Below are 22,205 nucleotides of genomic sequence, written 5' to 3'. Positions count from 1 at the left end.
GCTTAGAAAAACAACCTGAAGAAATGAAAACATGCTGGTCAGACAACCTAATAGCAACAGTGCAATTAAGAAACTGCACCTTGGCTCAGAATGATCTCAATTAGGGTTACCAGACATTCGGATTTCCCTGGACACGTCCAGGGGTCCAGACGGCTTTTCAAAACCCGGCACTTTGTCCGGGTTTTGAAAAGCTTCTAGCTAGCAGCTACATTGGGATAGCATCTGCGCATGCACGTGACATCACGTGCATCATGTGACATCACATGCATGCACGTATGCGTGATCATCGTGCCACACTAGCACATGCCCAGATGCCCTTCCGATAAGCAAACAGGGCTGGGGACGAAAATGAGGACGGGGCCATGGAGTCCAGATTTTTGGTACAGAAAATCTGGTAACCCTAATCTCAATGGATCTATGCTTGAAAAAAATGCTAAAAACCCTAACTTGGGCAACATTTCTAGGAAGATCTGACAAAGAGAAAACAGATAATTTTAAAGGAAGTTTTTAGGGCAACAACACTGGAAGACTTGAGAAAAAAACCAAAAAAGGAACCAGAGAGGTTCTGTGCTACTGCAGTGGGCAGATAGAGCAAGGCTTTCGCCTTCTATAGTGAACTCTGGAAGATTGTCAACTCAAACTCAAGTCATGTTGACACTACACAAAACTGTCTTCGTAGACATATTTGCCTGTGAACACCAGGAAACAGCAGAAAAAAGTGATTTTCTAGTTGGCAGTTTTATATTGAACTAGTCTTTAAGCCCGTTACATTAACGGGTGCTAGAACATATGTGTGTGTGTCTGTCTTTTTTTCTCTCTCTCTCCTTAGCCGCTTTCTTTCTTTCTGCCTTTATTTTTCCTTGGCTGTCCATCACCACCCCTTGCCTGCTCCCCCTGTCCATTTTCCCTTCCTTTTACCTCCACTGTGTCCACCACCACCCCTTCACTGCTCTCCTTATGCAGCAGCAGCCCTTCTCCCTTTGTTTTACCTCCCCCCTGTCCAGCAGCACCTCTTTCCTTCTCCCTCTGTCCAACATTAGTCCTCCGTTCCTTTTTCTTCACCTCCCCTGTCCATCAGCATCTCTTTCCTTCTCCCCCTGTCCAGCAGTAGGCATCCCTTCCTTTTTTATCCTCCCTCCTCCTTCTTATCCCTATGATACTCTTACCTTGCTCTGCCCCTGATCAAAGGTTCCCGACAGCTGCCCAGTTGCACCCTTTGGAAAAGTTCCCACTGCCGCATCCCGCACCCCTCCTGACGCGGCTCCCGCTGTCCTTTCTGTCTGTCTCTGTCCCTGGCCTCCTTTGCCTGTCTGTCTTTCTGTGTATCTCCCTGACTCTGTGTCTTTCTTCTTTCCTTTCTGTCTCCCTTCCTCCCTCTGTCTGTCTGTCCAAAGCAGCATTCCATCCCCCTCCATTTCCCTCCCCCCACAACAGTTCCCTGTGCACCTGCCCCTGTGTCTTTCTTATTTTCTTTGTGTTTCCCTTCCTCTCTCTGTCTGTCCAAAGCAGCATTCCATCCCCCTCCATTTCCCTCCCCCCACACCAATTCCCTGAGCACCTGCCCCTGTGTATTTCTTATTTTCTTTGTGTTTCCCTTCCTCTCTCTGTCTGTCTGTCCGTCCAAAGCAGCATTCCCTTCCCCTCCATTTCCCTCCCCCCCCACCAGTTCCCTGTGCAGCAGCATTAGCGTTTCCTCTACCCCCCCCCTTTCCCTTCCCGCGAGCCGGACTACAAAGGTGGTGATTCCAGCAGCGCTTGCATCAGTCTCCACACGCTGCTTCGGGCCCTTCTACTGCCCTGATTTACTCTGGCACGTCCCTGATGACATCATCAGAGACGCGGCAGAGCAAATCAGGGCAGTAGAAGGGCCCGAAGCAGCGTGTGGAGACTGATGAACACGCTGCTGGAATCGCCATTCGGGCCCGCGGGAAAAGAAGGGGGTGGCCGGCAAAGGAGAAACGGAGATCGGCGGCGGCGGCGGCAGGAGAAACGGAGAACATCGTCTGGCTGCGGTCCGGCTTGTGGAGGCGATAGGCTGGTGACGTATTAGTGCGCATGCGCACTCCTTAGGCCACAGACCTACAGCGCACGGAACACGCAAATAGAAATGCGCATGCGCGAGTTAGCCTTTTATTATATAGGATTACATATTTTACAAGTGCTATCTGTCACGCTATTAATCACTTTTGAATTATAAACAAGATAAGTTTTTTTTTTAAGTATTTTGCAGCAGACAGAAGAAAAAAGGAAGATGCTGCTGAAAACTGGGCCAAAAATACTCATACACTTCCCCCTCCATATTCACAAATTCCCTATCTATGGATTCGCTTATTTGCGGTTTTAAACCAAAAAATGCATTTTCAATTTTCAGGCTATTTTAAGCCCTGTAAGCCTCCCCCTTAAGCCTTACCTGGTGGTCTAGCGGGTTTTCGGGACAGGAGCGATATTCCCACGCTCCTGCCCTGTGCAGATTCCTCACAGGAAATGGCTCGAGAGACAACGGGAGCTCAAGGCAGCCATTTCCTGCGAGCGATCTGCATGGGGCAGGAGTGTGGGAAGATCGCTCCTGCCTGAAAACCCGCTAGACCACCAGGCAAGGCTTAAGGGGGGGGCTTTCAGGGCTTAAAATAGCTGGGGGAAGCAGGGGTTAGGGCCTGGATATTATTCGCGGTTTTTTAATATTTGCGGGCCGGCTCTGCCCCTAACCCCGCGAATACGGAGGGGGGAAGTGTACTGTAGATTATATCTTCATAAATAATTCACTAACAGTGCAGCTCCAATAAACTCTGGATTTATAAATTTGTTTATTGAGAGCTTCTCTACCGCTACTAATTACTGAGGAGGCAATTTAGCTGTTAAATAAATATATAAGTTATTAAGTGCGAGTTACCTCTTCTGTTATGTAAGAGTACATTCTGTAATTGGTTTTCCATGGCTCTTCAGTGGCATTCACATAAAAGCTAGCTCCAGTACCAAAATCCCAGCTCTCATCTTCTCCTTCAATATTGCAGCCACCTAGAGAGGAAAATAAGATAAGGTTTCTTAATCAGCCAGCTGGGGAACAACCTTTATGTCTATTTATGCTGACATGATACACAGAGCCCAAACATTCACAAACAATCATGAAAAGGGAAGAGCTAGCACTAGGTGGCTTCAATATGCAGGACTATTGGATTCGAACATTCCAGTTGTGGTGTTATTTAGAAGAAGGCAAATTGATAGGTGGTATATCAAGTAAGATACTGCAGACAGATGCACAAGATGCAGGCAAAGTTTTATTTTAAACAAACAGATTGTTGCGTATAAATCAGTGTATCTCAAACTGTGTGCCTCCTGAGATTCCAAGTGTGCCACGGCACACTGAGGAAGAAGAGAGGCGCCTGCCAGCTGACTTCCCTACGTGGTACAGCGCCAGCGCTGCCCAATTCGCCAAAGGCCTGCATGTTTCCCCCTTCTCTCTAGTGTCCTCCAGCTTCCCCCCTGGCCTCCCGGTCTCACCTTTAAAGCTAAATACAGCAGCCTGCAGAGGATCGCTGGTAGGTAAAATGATTTCATTTACAAAATAGTGACTGAAATGTGTCAGTTTTGAGAATTCATATCTGCTGTGTATATTGTGTGTATATGAAAAATGAATGAAAAAAATTGCATTACAATTAGTAAAGGGGGTGGGATCTGGAGCAGAGCTTTGGTGGGCCTAGGGAGGTCTGTGGTTGGAGTACTCACTACTCAGTTGATATTTGTTAGACTTAGGGGATACTTAGCTTGAAGTAGTTGAGAAACACTGCTGTAGGCAATCAGCTAGTGCCAGTGCCTCTCCTTCTCTCCGGCCCTCTTCCCTGCTGGCACCCCCTACTGGCGTCTATGGGCCCATCTGGAGGGCCTCTGCACATGCACGGATGTCAACGTGATGATGTCACACATACGCGCGATGACATCACGACGATATCCACACACTTCTGAGTGCCTCAAGCCGTGGCCACTATCTTTACATTACATTACAATATACTTGTTAACCGCATTACCAAAAGTTCTATGTGGTTTACAAAAAATTATTGATTATAACATATTACATAGAAAAAATGGATTAATTAGTCAAATATTTAAGGGAAAAAAATAGATTTTCAACTTTTTCCTAAAATGATTCTAAGAATCAGCGTAAAGCAGCAATGAATTAAATTCCTTTTCATGAGAAGCTGCCTGGAATGCTAGAACATGATTGAGGAATTTCTTACTTTTACAACCTTTTACAGGCAGGAAATTAAACAAAGTATGTGTTTTTCTAGTGTGTCCCGGATCAAGAAAGGCTGACTAATTAAAGTGCTTTGCTTTAGAAATATATATTTAATTTTGAAGATACAGTCCTCTAAATGTGATATATATTTCCCTGATACAGCTTTACCAAAACAGGGCTGTGTCATGTTTTAAATGTATGAGAACCAAGAGGAAAAAGAGGGGCCAACCTAGTCTGCAGTGAAAAAACCGAGCAGGAACAAACAAACCAAAACTGCAGAGATGTACAACGATGTATGGAAAAATTTATTGTGACAACCAAAATACATTAAAAACCTTTTTACCAAACAAGGGACCCAACACGGACCGTGTTTCGGACAACCTTCATCAGGGGTCCATTGTAGAAAAGGGAAAAGAGCATGTGTCACAAAAAAAAAAAAAAAAATTGTTGAAAAATGCAGTAAAAACAAACCAATGGTTTATCACGCCGAGAATCACCGAGTCTTGTGACAGTTCATTCAAAAGTGAAGGTCCTTGATATCAGAAAAATTATCAAGATGGGGAAGTTCAAGAAGTTATTAACTGGAAAGGAACATTTAGGGGAAGAACAGTAGGCAAAATTAAAGAGAATCTGGAAACGACATTGAACATTTTTGTTAAGAGTGTAAATAAAAAGGAAAGAGAAAGAGGCCACTATGGTTTTTAAAAGTAGCAAAGTTGACTTTTTTCCCTTTTTGATAAAACTATAAAAGTTCATGGAAAGAAAAGAATAGGCAATAATATCTTTAAAAAATAACATAAAATGCAAAGTAGTCTAGAACAGTGGTTCCCAACCCTGTCCTGTAGGAACACCAGGCCAATTGGGTTTTCAGGCTAGCCCTAATGAATATGCATGAAGCAAATTTGCATGCCTATCACTTCCATCATATGCAAATCTCTCTCATGCATATTCATTAGGGCTAGCCTGAAAACCCGATTGGCCTGGTGTTCCTCCAGGACAGGGTTGGGAATCACTGGTCTAGAAAACCAAGATGTTCTTCCTCCATTTTATGTGGGCATTTGCTCAGTTTCTTGTATAAGAACTAGTATACAGTCAAACCTCGGTTTGCGAGTAACGCAGTTTGCAAGTGTTTTGCAAGACGAGCAAAACATTTTCGCAAGACGAGCAAAACATTTTCGCAAATCGTGACTCCCAAACCGAGCGCTGACTCAATTGGCGAGTCCCCCGCCCGTGAACCGGCATCACCCCTCCTCGCGAACGCCTGCCCGCCCAAACTGAAGCCTTACCCCCATCTGGCACTGGCACTGGCACGATCCCACAGGAGGTGCTGGTGCCGCTGTCCGAAGATCATGCTACTTGCCGGACTGGGAAGGGGTATGTTTAGCAGCCCAAGAGGAATACTGCATCAGCAAAAAGAAGATGCTGAACAGACTGCACAGTAATGCTATTTTAAAAAGAAACACATTCTTAGGTTTAGGTTTTCATTTGCTTAATTTAAAATACTTCTGCTCCTGACTCTCTCTTCATGGAGCTTACAGATCAGATTATAAACATACACACAATCCTTCTTTGGTAAAGGCAGCTGAATCTTTGCTTGAAGAAGCCACAAGTACCATGTGCTTGGACATCTGGGGTCTGGAGAGGAGCATCTCAGTTCCCAGTAAAATCCAAGACACTACTGTAATATCTCAGTAGCAAAGCTCAATGGCCGCATGATTTCAAATACAACCAACAATGTCAGCTAACTACTGCTCTTAAAAGCATAAACCACAGAAGTGTCCTTCGACAACATTATCAAAGCAGCACTTACGAGGACTTGTGTCAGGTGCCACCACTATGAGACCATGCTCAGCTGCAGCTTGCTGATGCCCTGCTTTTGTTATGAAATTCTGCTCTGTGCAGGTCAATCCTATTAAAAAAAAAAAACAACCAAGGATATGTTACACACCATTCAGAGCATTCCAATCAAAAAACATAGGACAATTTTCTTTTAAACATTCATTATAATTTTTCCCCCAAAATGCTTGTTCTTCATGCTAGAGAGAGTTTTTGTACAACCTTATTTCATTAGCATACTAGGATACGTTACCTTTTCATTGCTTTTAATATTTCTTCAAGACTATTGCCGTCTTGTTTTTGTTTTGTTTTATTAGGAATAGATACAGTAGTCTCTAACGCAGTCAAGTTTTCATGATATCCACAATGAATTTGCACAAGATCGATCTGAAGATCTTTCTCATGCATATTCATTGTGCATATCCTGAAAACCTGACTGGCTGGGTGTGTCCCAAGGACTGGGTTGAGAAGTACTGTTATACCGTATTTTTTGCTCCATAAGACACTCTTGACCATAAGATGCACCCTAGATTGAGAGGAGGGAAATGAGAAAAATAACATTCTGAACCAAATTCTCCCTGCCAGGCTCTGCATCCAACCCCACACTCCTTGCCAAGCTCTGCACCATGTCCCCCTTCCCTGCCAGGCTCTGTACCCTGTCCCCCCCTCTAGTGGTCTAGTGGTAGGCCGGGACAGGGCAGACAGGAACAGGGCAGGCAGGCAGGTAGGGACAGGGCACACAAACAGGCAGGCAGCCCCCCTCCTCCCAGGCCTCCCCTTCGGCAGGCCCAGCCTCTCCCTGCTCCCTCCCTATTTTTAATTTGGCAGGGCATGCAGGCCCTTGCCCCGGACTCTTCCCCCAGACCTATTTTTAATTCAGCATGGCAGGGCAGGTCCTCCGCGGTTACTTTTATTATCATTCTGGCGCCCTCCCTCGCTGGACACAGCTGCCTTGTCCCCGCAAGCAGTGACTGCTGCCGCAACTGCCGCTGAGTCCTCTTCTTTTTCCTTGCGGCAGAGTGATGCACAAAGCTGCCTGCCCAGTCCTGCACTGCTTCCCGCAAGAATTCAGTTCTCGCGGGAAGTAGTACAGGACTGGACAGGCACCTTTGTGCACCACTCTGCCATAAGAAAAAAAGAAGAGCAAAAAATACGGTAAGTTGATGACAGTCGCTGCTCCTTTTAGACCATTGGTTCTCAACCCTGTCCTGGAGGACCACCAGCCACTCAGGTTTTCAGGATAGTCCTAATGAATATCAATGGTGCAGATTTGCATGCCTGTCACCTCCATTATATGTAAATATCTCTCATGTATATTCATTGGGGCTATCCCGAAAACCCGACTGGCTGGTGGTCCTCCAGGATAGGGTTGGGAACCACTGTTTTAGACCACATCTATGGGCTTAATTGACTGCTTTTGGACTTCTGGTTGAATTTCAGCTAGCCTCTATTGGGTTATGAGGCTATAAGCCATGGTTGTCCAACATCAGTCCTCGAGGGCCACAATCCAGTCAGGTTTTCCTCAAATGAATTTGCATAAGATCTATTTGCATGCACTGCTTCCATTGTATGCAAACAGATCTCATGCATATTCATTTGGGAAATCTTGACAACCCAACCTGGCGAGAGCCAAGATTGGACACCCCTGCTATAAGCCTTCATTCACAAATTTTTTTTAATTCACCCTATTTTATATTCCTTTTGCTCCCCACTCCAACTAAGTCAAGTCATCACAATAACAGTTTAGGGTCCACATTAGTTGGGTTCTAAATCCAGACACGAGGTGTTGTCACTGCACATAATGACCAAGCCTCCACTAGAACGAGAAGAAAACTGACCCTAAAATTGGCGTGAAGGAGTAGCCTGATGGTTAGGGTAGTGGTGTAAGCTCTGAGCAAGTTATTTAACCTTCCATTGCCCCAGGTACAAAATAAATATCTGTGTATAATATGTAAATTGCCTTGATTATAACCACAGAAAGGTGGTATATCAAATTCTATTCCCATCCCCTTCACTAAAAGAAACCCAGGACACCTGGGATTGTGGGGGGGGGGGGGTGGGAAGGGAGAAAGAGAGGGAAGGATAAAGACAGAGGGGAGATGCTGGAAGATGGTAGGGATGACAGAAGAGGTATGATGCTGGGCCTAGGAGAAGAGGACTCAGAGGTAACACAGGCACTGGGGACATATCCCTCCTCCAAACTCTAGTATTGGGTCTGGGAGAAGGAGACAGAACTAGGGCAGAGCACCCCTCCCTTCCTCACCCTCCAAAAAAACCACCCAAAAAAGGTAATCTACGGCTCCTGTGTTTATCCAAAAGGTTTAGAAAACCAGACCCGTCATATCTAATTCTGTTTTGCAGCCAACACAGATGTTTACCAGACAGAAATGGTATAGAATATAACCGAGTATACTAAGCATTTCTATATTAAACCGCTGAAAACCATCTGACTTTTTTTTTAATGCTTTACTACATCTGAGTCACCAAAACAAAAACCAGGAGTACTAACCTGAAAGCCAGTACAACACTGGACACTTCCTGGTGTCAGCTTTGGGTGGCAAATAGATTCCAAATTTCATTTTGCATTTCAGTTCTGTGCTACATTAAAAAATATTCTATTATTAGTAACATTAATCTACTGCTTATTCATTTTATAGATGACAAGAAATGACCCTACCCTGTTTAATTTTCTATACCGTTCTCCCAGGGTGTACAATTTCTCCATAGATGAGCAGGATGCACCAGTCACAGACGTCACCTGAAAGTGTCAAGTCCAGACTTGCCCTCCAAGAGCCCATAGACACCTAGAAGACTTTGAGGGCGTGCATTTTTTCCTATACTTGAGCCCTTTTCTCTTACCCCTAATCGGTTCTAGTCATCCCGCTACCAGGACAAATGCTTTGGTTCTCCTTCCACATTCTCATCCACCACAACTCCTTATTCACTGGATTCCTAGCCATACGAGTACTAAGGGGCTATCTGTAAAATACACAAGCTGGAAGTCTTACAGCAGACCCCAAGCCCTACAAAGAACTGCCCTAAATCTGACATAAGGAATCTTATCAAAAACAGATGACTCATCTGTCAGGCCCCAAGATCTAGGTTTAAGAATGAATTAAGGTTTATTACAATCCCTGCTGTATGGGGAATGATTATTTTCTTTTTTCTAATTCTTTATTTAGTAACAAATTATACGAGGACGCACAACATATAATATGTTCATATAATGATTCAAAATGTTGTGTGATCGTGGCACCAAGGTACCTCCCTCTTCAAACCCGAAATGCACCCACAGAGGGGGAGAAAAAATAATGTAGCAGTATAGAACCAAAAAGGTACAAATCAAAACAGCTTTTGGATACTTTCACTGGCAAAAAAAACTCCCTCACAGAACAGCTCAGGTTTTAAGGTGAAAATCTGACATTGTTGCTTTTTCTTTTTTCCTCTTTTTTGATTTTCTCCAATCAGTTGTGTTTGATAAGAGCTGAGTTGAGTGCTGATTGGTTGATTAAGGCTAGAAGTGAGGTCTGTGTTGGAAGGAGGGCTTTAAGTGCTCTTGTCCATTTCCTTTGTTCTGGTGGCTGCATTTTTCAAAACTGTATGTTCCCTGATGAGCCAAACATTGGTGAAACAAGGTCGCTTGTTGGAAAGATTGGAGAAGACGTGACAGCGTTGGAGCTCAAGTAGTCTTTGTCAACTAAGTCCTTGAACGTGCCTCCGGGTGACTTTTCCCTTTTCTAAACCTGAGCTGTTCTGTGAGGGAGATTTTTTGCCAGTGAAAGTATCAAAAACAGTTTTGATTTGTACCTTTTGGTTTTATACTGCTACAGTAGTCTGAGGCTTTTTCTCCCTCTTTTTTGGTGCATGCTGGGTTTGAAGAGGGGGGTACCTCGGTGTCATAATCACACAACATTTTGAATCATTATATGAATTCTTTATTTATACCATTCTCAAATACAAACTGAGCGCTCAGAGCAAAACATTGCTGGGGAGTAGAGTTTGATGAATGGTAAATTTCTAAGGTCCTACTATTTCTTTGTAGGTTTTAGTTTTGTAAACTGGTCCAATGGCTTAGTTTCTACATGGTGCACATATGAGGAAATTCCTACAGCTTTTCAGCAGGACTGTCCACCTCTTCTCACCTTTGCAGGAGTCTCCAGCCAATCATGTTAAGGCCTTTCCTGGGGCACTGACAAGCACAAGGACTAGGAGTTTTGATGCATGAACTTATTGATTTATTTTTTAAATGTCTTTTCCACCTACAACCTAGGCGGATTCCAATAAAATACAGAATATTTCACAACAACAAAAACTACAACAAGTAACCCTACTACATCATTCCCTCTTCTAAAATTTCAAATGTAAAATCTCACAAAGACATTTCAATCAAAAAGGAATGTTTTGCAACATTTCGCTCTAGAAAAAAAGCTCGTACAAGTAAGGACCTCTTCAATTCCTTTTTAAAAGCTTTTAACTCCCTACATAATCTCAAATGACCTGGCAACTGGTAAGAAGCAAGGCACAGAGAAACAACAAAAGAAGGCTGGAGACAGAAAGCACCATAGTGTTAGGGCCTACACAAGCTCAATTGCAGCACCCAAGTTTCATTCTAGGTCAAACATGGGCAACTCCGGTCCTTGAGAGCCAGAATCCAATCTGATTTTCAGGATTTCCCCAATGAATATGCATTGAAAGCAGTGCATGCAAATAGATCTCATGTATATTCAATGGGGAAATCCTGAAAACCCGACTGGATTCCGGCCCTTGAGGACCGGAGTTGCCCATGTCTTTTCTAAGTGGTGCAAGCCACATTACAGCGTCGGCTCGGCTCAGTCTCGCAGTCACTGCAGCAGCACTTCTCCCTCCCACCGCAGAAGACTAGCCTGTCTCTTCTGGGGATTCACAGGGACACACTGCAGCAATCTCAACGGCCTTCTTGTTTGTATTCGAATCCAATGAATTTCTTGGGAAATTTACAACTGGCCCCAAAATAAATAAAATCAGTAAGAACAACTACAAAACCGATTTTGTATTTTTCTCCCATGCTTACAATGCACTTACCTATCGTGTTCAAACACCTTCTGAAATCCCTCATAGCATTTATTACTTGAAATCTGTTTCAGTGCCATTTCTGCAATCTGTTAATAGAAAGAGAATCTATTTAGTCTTAGATATAAAGCCAGTCATTAAACCTCCCATGCTAAAGCGTAAGACTATAAGCTTTTAAGTCAGCAGCTTTACAACTTTAGCTGCTGATTTATATCTTGTCTGCTGCTCTAAACACTGACCAGGCTATTTATATATTAGCAGTAGAGAAACAGAAAGGCCATGCCTAGTACACTTTAGTGTCTTATCAGTTCAAGCATTACTAACCACTGACCAATAATCAAGACTTTAAAAGCTTCTATTACTATATATCTGATTGCCTTTTACTTACTGTATAGCTTAGATAATATGTGGTGTTGACACTGAATCTATAACTGCTTTGCCATTTAGTTACACTTTAAAGCCTAACATATTATCAGTACCAGAACCTCATTAGTTTTGTTAAGCTTGCCCGCTATACCTTTCCTATCTCTTGTCTTTGCGAGGAACTTCAGAAGGATCTGAACCAGCTGGAAAAATGGGCGATAAAGTGGCAAATGAATTTCAATATAGACAAATGCAAGGTGATGCATCTGGGAAATAAATATAAAGAACATGAATATAGAATATTGGGTGTGACATTAGCCAAATGCGAACAAGAAAAGGACTTGGGGGTCCTGATAGACAGAACCCTAAAACCATCGGTTCAATGTGCGGCGGCAGCAAAGAAAGCAAACAGGATGTTGGACATGATTAAAAAGGGGATCACGAGTAGGTCGGAGGACGTCATAATGCCACTTTACAGAGTGATGGTCAGACCACACTTGGAATACTGTGTCCAACACTGGTCTCCATACCTCAAGAAGGATATAACTCTGCTGGAGAGGGTGCAGAGGCGAGCCACTAAACTAGTCAAAGGTATGGAGAATTTGAGCTACCAAGAATGCCTCCGAAAACTTGGACTGTTCACCCTCGAAAAGAGAAGATTGAGGGGGGATTTGATAGAGACTTTTAAAATATTAAAAGGATTTGACATAATAGACCAGAAAGAAGAATTACTGACATTTTCAGATGCGACACGGACAAGAGGTCATAGCCTGAAACTGTGTGGCAGCAGGTTCAGGACAAATGTCAGGAAGTTCTACTTCACACAGCGAGTGGCGAGTGCTTGGAATGCTCTCCCAGAGGAGCTTGTGGCAGAGACTAGTGTTCAGGGTTTCAAGCGCAAGTTGGATGCACACCTTCTTGCAAATCATATCGAGGGATATGGGAGATCCGGGTCTCCAACAGGGAGCACCTAACTGGGCCTCCGCGTGTGCGGATCGCTGGACTAGATGGACCTAGGTCTGATCCGGTGAAGGCGTTTCTTATGTTCTTTGTGTGATTATAATTCTTTCCTGTCAAAATTGGAGTTCTTTTTATTTCATACTTATATTTTGTGTTATAATTTAGCATGTACACTGCTCTGTTCTGCCCGTCAGTGTGAGTGGAATAGTAAGTTTTAAATAAACTATAAACTTTTCAGAATTGTACCTCAAAATACTATTCTACAAAGTTGACTCACAGAAATAGCAGTTGTATTCCATGGGTATGAAGTGTAGGGATCTAGCAGTCACGCTAGTCCTAAAGAAAACTGGATTCTTTGTTAAGACACCATTAGTATCATAACCAGTACCATATCATAACCAGCTGACACCAGGAAGGACCAGTACTTATGAAGTCAACTGTTGTGTGCTTGTGCTTTTATGACTTATGCAAAAAAAAAAAGTATGGAACTATTTGCCTCCATGTTTACCTTACTCTCTTCCCACCTTCCCAAAAGGCTATATATAACAAGGATATAAATTCCCCGGCATATCAACTAATGTGTGAAGGTATTTTGTCTCAACATCTGATGAAACAGCAAAACGAACATACTGTACTCTTAAAACACAAAACTCAACAACTGTCATGCACCATTGTTACCAGGGAGCTTAGAAATTGAGCTACGGCATTCAGAATTTTTTTTTAGGCATGCTCCAGTTACTATGAGTGCTGCCAAGGAAACAGCCAATTCTTGCTGGTTTGCACCACGAGGACCCTGTGAGTTTGACCATACAACATCTCAACTCTTATGCTGGCCTCAGACCATGAGACAAGTGTGGCAGTTCCCATACCACATGGCTCAGAAACTCACCCAAAGTAGCATGGTGTAGACCAGTGTTTTTCAACCTTTTTACACCTATGGACCGACAGAAATAAAATAATTATTCTGTGGACCGGCATCGGTCCGTGGACTGGCAGTTGAGGAACACTGGGCTAAGTCGTGGGTCAGACCCCGCCCATCTCTACCCAATCTCCACCCCAGACCCCACCCCCACAATAGTACTAATTACACCTTGCACGTCCCATGCCTCACTGGAAGCCTTCCGTCTGACATTGCAACGTCGGAGAAAAAGGTTCAGGCGCAGGATGCCCATAGGAGCCACTGCCTGTGGTTTTGTGCACTGAATCAGTTAGGGAGAGGGAGCTGGCTCGAAGACAACGCCGCATCGATCGCACCGTGGACCGGTGGTTGAAGAACACTGTTGGGCCTGATGCATGTGCTGGCCCTGTGGACCGGCACTGGTCCATGGACCGGTGGTTGAAGAACATTGGTGTAGACTGCAGGAGATCCCATTTCTACAGCAATTAGTGCAGATGGACTTAATGCCTCCTAAGGAAGCAGTACATGCACCCACACAAGCCGCATAAGTAAGCAGAGGATATTGCACATGCCCTAACTGCAATGTGCAGTCCACATCTATTTTCTGTTCAAAACCTACTAGCTCCCGACTCCTAGATTCAGAGAACCTTTGTCATGACTGTCCTAGTATGCATATTTTCAGGTTTTAATGTTTCTTATAGCAACATCTACTTGTTTCAGAATATACTGCAGAGTCCATCTGACAAATTGGGCTTTGGTTTTTTTTAATGCAAAAGTTAAAGCCAAACACTGCAAAATCCTAAAAAGGAGCCTAAACCTCTCGGAGTAATTTTATACAAATTGTGCAATAACAATCACTCATAAAAAGCATGTGCATGGAAACTATGTGCTTACTTATATGTAATCACACGTTATGTGTTTCTGGAGGTTTAGTCTGGACAGAGATGGGTTTGCGATGTAGATGTGTGGTGTACACAAAAATTTATATCATCTTCATTTGTATGCTATTGGGGCTGGATCTGAGAGCCTATTTTACAAAAGGTGAATAGGAACCTAGGTTGCCTTTATAAAATAGGTGACCTTTTGGATTTCTTATATGGATGTATGGTTATAACATTATTCCCTCAGAGGGAAATTCTATAAAGGTCACCCAAATTTCAGCACCAAGCATGAATTCTATAACTGGATCTGGATTCCATTACAGAATAGAGTGTAAGTCAGCATTTGCACACCAACAAGTAGTTACACCCACTTGCATCATGTAAAAGGTAGGTGTAAATATTGCATTTTGGCACAAAACTTGTAGCATTCCTCCTCACAATCTTCTTCCTTTTCAGTCTCCTGTGGTGTTCCTCAAAGTTCAATCCTATCCCCATTATTATTTAACATCTTCCTCAGTCCATTAGCTATTCTTACACAAGAATACAATATAAAATTCTACTTCTATGCTGATATCTTGCTAGTTTACCCGGTCTCTCCCTACCTGATGAACCTGGCCCACTCCAGGCTTGTTTAAATTCTCTTTCCTATTGGCTTTTTTTCCATAAGCTTGACTTAATTTGTCAAAAACCATAGCCTTTTGGATCTCTGGTTCACTTTCAGTTCTGTCTACTACCTTTAAACTTTTTGGTGTCGACGTCACTCCTGTCTCTTCTTTCAGGTACCTTGGGGGTCATATTTGACTCAAAACTCTCTTGACTTCCAGGTTGCTCAGGAAATGAAAAAGGGTTTCTTTGGGTTTTGGCAGATCAATTCTATTAGTTCATTGTTAGACTTTGCCTCACTTCATACACTTATTCATGCTTTTGTTATCTTGCGGATGGACCACTGCAATACTATTTATTGTGGAATTTCAGGCATCCTTCTTCTTCGCTTACAAATGTTACAGAATTCAGCTGCCAGATTCCTTTGTAAAGCATGATGCTAGCACAGTGGTCGACAAACATTTTTTGTAAAGGGACAGATAGTAAATATTTTAGTTTCTGTGGACCAAGGGGCAAATTCAAGGATATTTTTGTAGATAGGCCTACTTAAATAACAAGCAAAAGCAAGTTTTTACAAAGTTATTGAACAAAATATACCGTAATAATCAAAATAAAATAATTAAAAAATATAAATGGATTTAAATAAATTAATTTTCTCTGGACACATTTCTTCAGCTGCAACAATTAAACATGATTTAATTAACTCGTCATCAGTGAACGGCTTTCCTTCCTTGGTTAATAAATGAGATACTCGTAAACTTACTTTAGTTGCAGCCTCATTTTCATTTTTGTGAAGAAATTGCGTTGCAATGAAATATTTGATATGGATATGCACTGGTCATAAAACGAGAACTATTACAGATTCACGATAGAAAAGCATGAGCAGAATAGCGATACACGTAGTACTATAAACGCTGGCATCACAGCAGAGGCCACCAAGACAAGATAATGAGAAGCCACAGGAGCGTCACTTATGGTCTCTCTCACACAACTCCGCAATTCGGCACTCAGCCTTTATAGCGTGTTACATTGAAATTTTAAAGAATTTGAAATTATAAAATCCATTCTTAGATCCTGGGCCGTACAAAGAGAGGTAGTGGGCTGGATTTGATCCAAGAACCATTCTTTGCTGACCCTTGTGTTAGGATCATGTTACTCCTCTCTTGGTTGAGTTACACTGGTTACCTATTCATTATAGATGCCAGTTGAAACTCCTCTTACCTTTAAAGCACTACACTTGGGCATTCCCCTCTACCTTTCTAATGTCACTACCCCTTTATGCCATCTTGATCACTGCATTCATTGAACTCTCACAGATTAGTCTTCCCTTCCCCTAGGCAGATCCATTTCAAAATCACCCATACTGCTGCTTACCTTTTTCCTTTCCTGTGGAAATAATCTCCCACCTAATTTGCATGCTGAGCTGTCTCTCTCAAAATTTAAGGTCTTATTAATGACATTTTTTTCAATTAGCATTTGCTACTCTCCCAAGCTAGTTTTTGAATACTATACCTGTTGAGTCTGTTGGGATCTCAACAGGTAGTAGTTATAGGACTTAATCTAATTTAAACTGCGTTTTAGCTATGTGTGTTAGATTTGTAAAAGGGGGGTTAATTAGAAAGGGGACAACTGGGGAACACAAATTGATTGCAAGATACGAAAACTATAAAATTGTGTGTGCTGAGCTGAATAATTTTTTATTTTATATCTAAACCTAAGGCATATATACTTTGAAGCTTTGGGAAAAAGGGTCAAACAACAAGTTGTAGATGAAAAGTTTAAAAAAAATTAAACTCCCAACATCCTCTCCATCAAATCAGTATAAAAAAAAGCAGTTAATGCTGGGTTTAAATAGTACAGAATCATCTAAGGCTGTCTGCATATGCTATTACAGCCAACAGACATGATGAGCTAGTTATCAGTTTACTGCTGAAAAGGCCCTGTGAGCCCTATGTACTAACCCAGGAAAATGTTCATGGATTAGTGCCCATTTTCATAAAATTCTGCTGAGTTCTAAATGAGCTCTTGGATCATTTACATCCTTAATGCATGAGAAATTCCTTGCAATGATTAGCTGTCACAGCCAGCAACTTTACACATTCCAAGCCCTGAGAATTATTTTTTCTTTTTAGTGAAAACAGTCTCTTTATATGTGCCCTTATTAGGCAGTCTAACTCCAAGTGGTAGTTCCGCTCTTTAACAGTGGTTATTTTTTTCTGTGAATACATAAAACCTTTGGTGTACTCTTATTCATTTATGCATTAATGAGCAGTTTTGCACGATTTTGCATCAAAGCAGCTCATCATGTAAATATGGTATTAAGGTTTTGCACAAAAATCTACTGTATGTTTTGCATAAAAAAATGCAACATGAATTTATAAGAGTTTCCATGTTAAGATTAATTCTCATGCAAAATGTACTTATATACTAACTGCCCTATATGTGATAATGGGTAAGAAAGCCAACATCTCTAGTGAGGCTTTTTGGGTTAGCTTCAAATAAGACCATATCCAGTGTGGTTTAAGAGGGCAGGAAAGGCTTAAACCACTGTTCTTCAATGCAAGGCGCAAGGCTCAGGGCCCAATGGCCCCCCCCCCCCATTGTCATCCTGCTTTTTTTTTTTCCCTGCTACTCTGCCTCTCTACCAAGCCCAAAGTTTATCTCTCAGTCTCCACCTGCTGGTCATGGTGAGCTATTACCCATCAGTGAGCTGTGGCAGTCTGGAGATATGCTGAAAGAAACTGTGTTTATGCCCTACACTCCCAACTTGTAAAGCACCCATATCCATTGCCATTCCCTCCTTACTCCCCCTACCTCTAGTCCCTTATATTTCTTCACCTAGATAACATGTATAAGCCTTTGTCCTAAGTCCATCTTAATTAGATTGTAAGGTCTTTCAAGCAGGGACCATCTCTTGCGTGTTTGTTGTACAGTACTGCGTGTGTCTGGTAGTACTTTATAAATGATAGTAGTAAATAGTAATTGAAGGATGTACAGAAGGGTCAGGATGTTTTGGAGATATCCATCATTTTAGATGTCTCTGCTTTCCTGGAATCTTCCTCAGAGAGCACACAAAAAAAAAGCTACTTTGTTGATGTCATTTCTTTGTGAAAACAGTAAAAGTTTTAAAAGGCTAGATATATCCTTTAAAAGGCTTACAGCAGCTTAGTTACTAACATGTGCAATGAGACCTAGTTAGTTACTGTCCCTTGTCTTTCTGCCTTCACTACTCCACTCCTGCTGCATTTGTGCGGATCAGGAACAGCAATTATTTGCTTCAGGCTCACACAGCCACACCAATACTGCAGTCATTTCTGGCTGCTTCAGTCCTGTGCTGTTACTAATCCCTGCCCCATTGGTGAGGCTTAGTGAAACCTCCCTATGTTAAGATCCAGAGCCCACTGCAGCAACTAGAGAATGTAGAGGAACTCAGGACCTACTCTCACTGCCATTGATAGTCCCATGCAAACTCCCAATCTTTTCCTCCCCTCCTCAGGTCTAGCACATCTTTCTCCCTTCTCCAGGTCAAGCATCTCTCCTTTTCCCTTCCCTCCCTAAAACCTGTCTTAACTTACCTAAGTTGTCAATGCTTGTTGTGGCAGCACAACAATTAAAACAAGCTGTCTGGGGGTTTTCCCTGTGCCACGGTTCTGCCCAAACAGAAACAGGAACTCACCTCCAGAGGACACAGGACATGGTACAGGGCAGCCTGTTTTAATCATTGTGCTGCCACAATTGGCACTAATCAAGGTCTACTAGGAAGAACCATAGAGAGATACAACAGACCACAAGGGAGGGAGGAAGATACACTGACCCAGGTTGGGGTGCAGGAGAAAGGGGAAGAGACTGGAGGAACAGGAATGGGGACAGAGAAAAGAGAGATACTGTGCATGGAGGAAGCATAGAGACAGGTGGAATAATAGATGCAGAGGTGATAAGAGTGTACCGGATATGGGTGGGGGAGATAGGACAATGCTGATCACAGGAAGAGGGATAGGAACAGAGGAGAGATGCTAATCAGGACAAGATATGGATGTAGAGAGATGGCTAACCACCCAAGCTAAGTGCACATTACTATTTAAGTATTTTCACTATTTAATTCATTTAACTTATTCAACCTATTTATTGAAAATATACAAAAAAATATCACATTTTCAAAATACCAGGAACCCGATGACGATTGGGGGCATAAATCCAATAGATATGAAAGTATATTGAACTGTTGGTGGCACCTCTGAGAGCCTGAGAAATATCTCTGATAAATCACATTGGAATAGGAGGCATTCAAGGGAGGTTTAAACCACAACAGCCCTTTTTGTTACATCGTGATAGCTTTTGGAAATATGCATCCCCGATATCTTACAGCAGTACTAGAGAAATAGAAACTGAAATGTATCTGACTTGATTTCTAGTTGGGTTTTTTCCTTCGTATCTCTCGATCTGTGGTCTCTTATTTCATATTTGTTGAGGGTCTGTTTTGTACAAGTGAACAAAATGTGGTATTCTGCTATCATATAGTTTCTATGTAGAGATCTCTATCAGTCCTACTTTACAGCCCTAGTAATGTTTATAGTGCTGTCTTTTCACACATAAAAATTTTGCTCTTTCAGTCTTGGGAGCTAGTGCTGGTATGGTAAGGTTAGAGTTTTTGCACATTTTGTGCATAGTGTTTTATTTATGGCTTGCTTTAATAAAAAAAATAAATAATTTTAGTTATAATCAGACAGAACTTTAGAAAATGTTGCAGGACCCAATGTGTGTTGAGGCGTAGAAGAGACTGTTGATCTTGCATCTCCCAATCTCTTGAGAAAGTAAACAACAAGTTCTCAGAAAGCTAGGCAGAGCAGCTGAGAGTAAGTGGGATGTGTGAGAACTAAGCAGTGACTGACTGAGGGGAGGTAGGAGAGATGAGAGGAGGTGGCAAACTGGCTGTAGGCTTCTATGGAAGCATAGGCATAATCTATAAATGCTTTTTTCAACCTGCTCTAATTGAATTGCCTAAGAAACCTACATATAATCTTTTGAAGTTTGCACTGTTCAATTTATTTGTTACTTTATTCTTTGGCATCTGCTACCTATCTAATACCAGAATTTAATAAAAGAGTATTACCTGCAACTATTTTGCTAACCTGGTTTTCTGCCTGTTGTCAGACAATTAAGGACCAGGCTGTACCCCACCCCACTTTAGTCTCTTCAAATAGCTAAGACACTGACCCTGGGTTGTCCAACGTCGGTCCTCAAGGGCTGCAATCCAGTTGGGTTTTCAGGATTTCTCCAATGAATTTGCATGAGATCTTCCTGTACTGATTCCATTGTATGCAAATAGATCTCATCATATTCATTTGGGAAATCCTGAAAACCAGACCTAGTAAGGGCCAAGGTTGGACACCTCTGCCCTGTTACTTCTGTCATTGCAGCTTTTCTGGCTTAAGCTTTGATAGCTACACATCAAGTTTCAAGTTTTAAAATTTGATAAAATTGCTTTATCATACTTCAAAGCGATAAACATTGATTTAAAAAAATGTACAACATTCAGGGGGTACAATTTATCAGATGTACAAAAGACAGACAGGACTTACCGTACCAAAAGGAGAGGAGGGGACAAACTACAATATTGTATAGGAAAGAAGACCGATAGGGGAAGGATAACAGGATGGGTAAGAAGACCAAAGAAAACGGAGAGAAAGGAGGCCATTGGAAAGAAAGAAAAAGAGAGCAAAAGGAAGATTAGCTCTGCAGGAAGGAGAAACGTTGAATAAAATGATAAAGGCCTGACTTGATGAGCTAAAGATCAAAGGTATCTTCAAAAAGAAAGCATTTTAAGTTGCTCTTAAATCTATCCAAAGAGCATTCTTCTCTTATGTGGATTGGAAGAGAATTCCACGTTTGTGGCGCCGTGACTGAGAAGATGTACCGACAGTGAGTATTAATAATTTTAAGAGAAGGGACTGCCAATAAATGCTGATCGTTGGATCTGAGTAATCTTGCAGAAGCATATGGGATAAGGAGTCAGTTGATAAATGCTGGCGCCTTCAAAATATGTCTTAAAAGTTAATAAGCAAATTTATCTTGTTAGTGGTAAGCGTGCACAAGTAATTTCACTTATGCAATGTTACCGGTAAAGTTCTTAACAGTACCACACTATGCTCAAATTTGATTTGCATTATTTGGGTTTGAAAGCATTCTTTGTCATACAATAGGACTCCCGAGGAAGGCTTTGAGGCCAAAACCTGTTTGGGGGCTGTACTAGGTTTAGAAAGCAATAAGAGTCTTTTTGCAGTGGTTCTGGTCCATCTGTGTGGTCATTCCCACTGTCGTTCTGCTTTTCCTGGCTTTTTGTGGGCACTTGCTGGTCTTCTTCATTTTATAATATGATTGTATACCAAATACTGCCGATGGTTTAGTCAGAACACATGCATGCAAATGGGTACTCAAGTAGGTGCTTGCAGGAAATCTCAGTGTTTTTTGGATTCTTTTAAAACTCTGTATTAATAAATGTACCTATAAGTTACTGTCCTTTTGTGAGACTTAACTAATGAGATAATGTTAACTGTAAGGACTAAACTACAAAAAAATTAGAAAAGTGAGCTTTTAATTGTTTTAATATGCAGATTCATTCTAGGAATCCATATAATTTTATACATCCTTTGTTGTATACTGTATATTCTCTACTAGGCAGAATGCTTTCTTAGCACCATATAACTTCTTACTGCCTGTTTTACAGAGCCACACTAGCGGCTGCTGCGTGGCAACAGCCCCGAAGCCCTTTAAATCTCTATGGGCTTCGGGGCCGTTACTGCGCAGCAGCCGCTAGTGTGGCTTTGTAAAACAGCCAGTGTAGGCATCACAGAATTGGTATGTACATTCTGATTCATACACGGTTAAAGGGCAATCTCATTTAGTTTTTACTTGTTACTATTATTTGGAACCCACTTCTGGTAATTTTCTCACCTTTTTTTGCAGGAGGCTTTTTGTTGCTCCACCTTTATGATTCTTTATATAATATAGCACCTAAAGAACAATTTCACTGTTTTCTTGACACTCTATTGAGCACTTGCATATTTTTACTTAATTTTTATACACATCACTATTTTTGACTTTGATCAGTCACATATTTCAAATATATTGTTACAGGACTCCTAAGAAAGGCCCTTTTTCAGCCAAAACAAAGTGTTGAGTGCCCCTGATGAAGTTGATCGGATTGCTCATATATGCCCAGATTCACTAAACTTACCAATCCTGTAACGATCGTTGCAAAACCAGTTTGACTGGTTTTGTGATCGTTCGTGTTCCATGACCCGAGTCACAAAACTGCTGTCCGATGTGCTTCTCGAAGCACTCACCCAATTTCCGAGCATGCTAAAGAGGGAAAATGCCATGCAAA

The 22,205-nt window shown here is 42.0% G+C and overlaps 1 protein-coding gene across 1 annotated transcript in view; it reads right to left on the bottom strand.

Moving 5' to 3' along the window:
* Positions 1–22,205, bottom strand: part of ESD (esterase D) — a 65,623-nt gene that overhangs the window by 32,176 nt on the left and 11,242 nt on the right. Inside the window, exons 2-5 of the mRNA XM_033948777.1 lie at positions 11,129–11,205; positions 8,577–8,665; positions 6,042–6,140; positions 2,891–3,015 (exon numbers count right to left, since the gene is read on the bottom strand). Coding sequence (XP_033804668.1) covers positions 2,891–3,015; positions 6,042–6,140; positions 8,577–8,665; positions 11,129–11,196 — 381 coding nt within the window. The 5' untranslated portion in view covers positions 11,197–11,205. The remainder of the gene's footprint in view (positions 1–2,890; positions 3,016–6,041; positions 6,141–8,576; positions 8,666–11,128; positions 11,206–22,205) is intronic.

The sequence above is a fragment of the Geotrypetes seraphini genome, chromosome 6 (genome assembly GCF_902459505.1).
Source record: "Geotrypetes seraphini chromosome 6, aGeoSer1.1, whole genome shotgun sequence".
NCBI lineage: Eukaryota > Metazoa > Chordata > Amphibia > Gymnophiona > Dermophiidae > Geotrypetes > Geotrypetes seraphini.
This window is presented reverse-complemented; position numbering and strand designations above follow the sequence as displayed.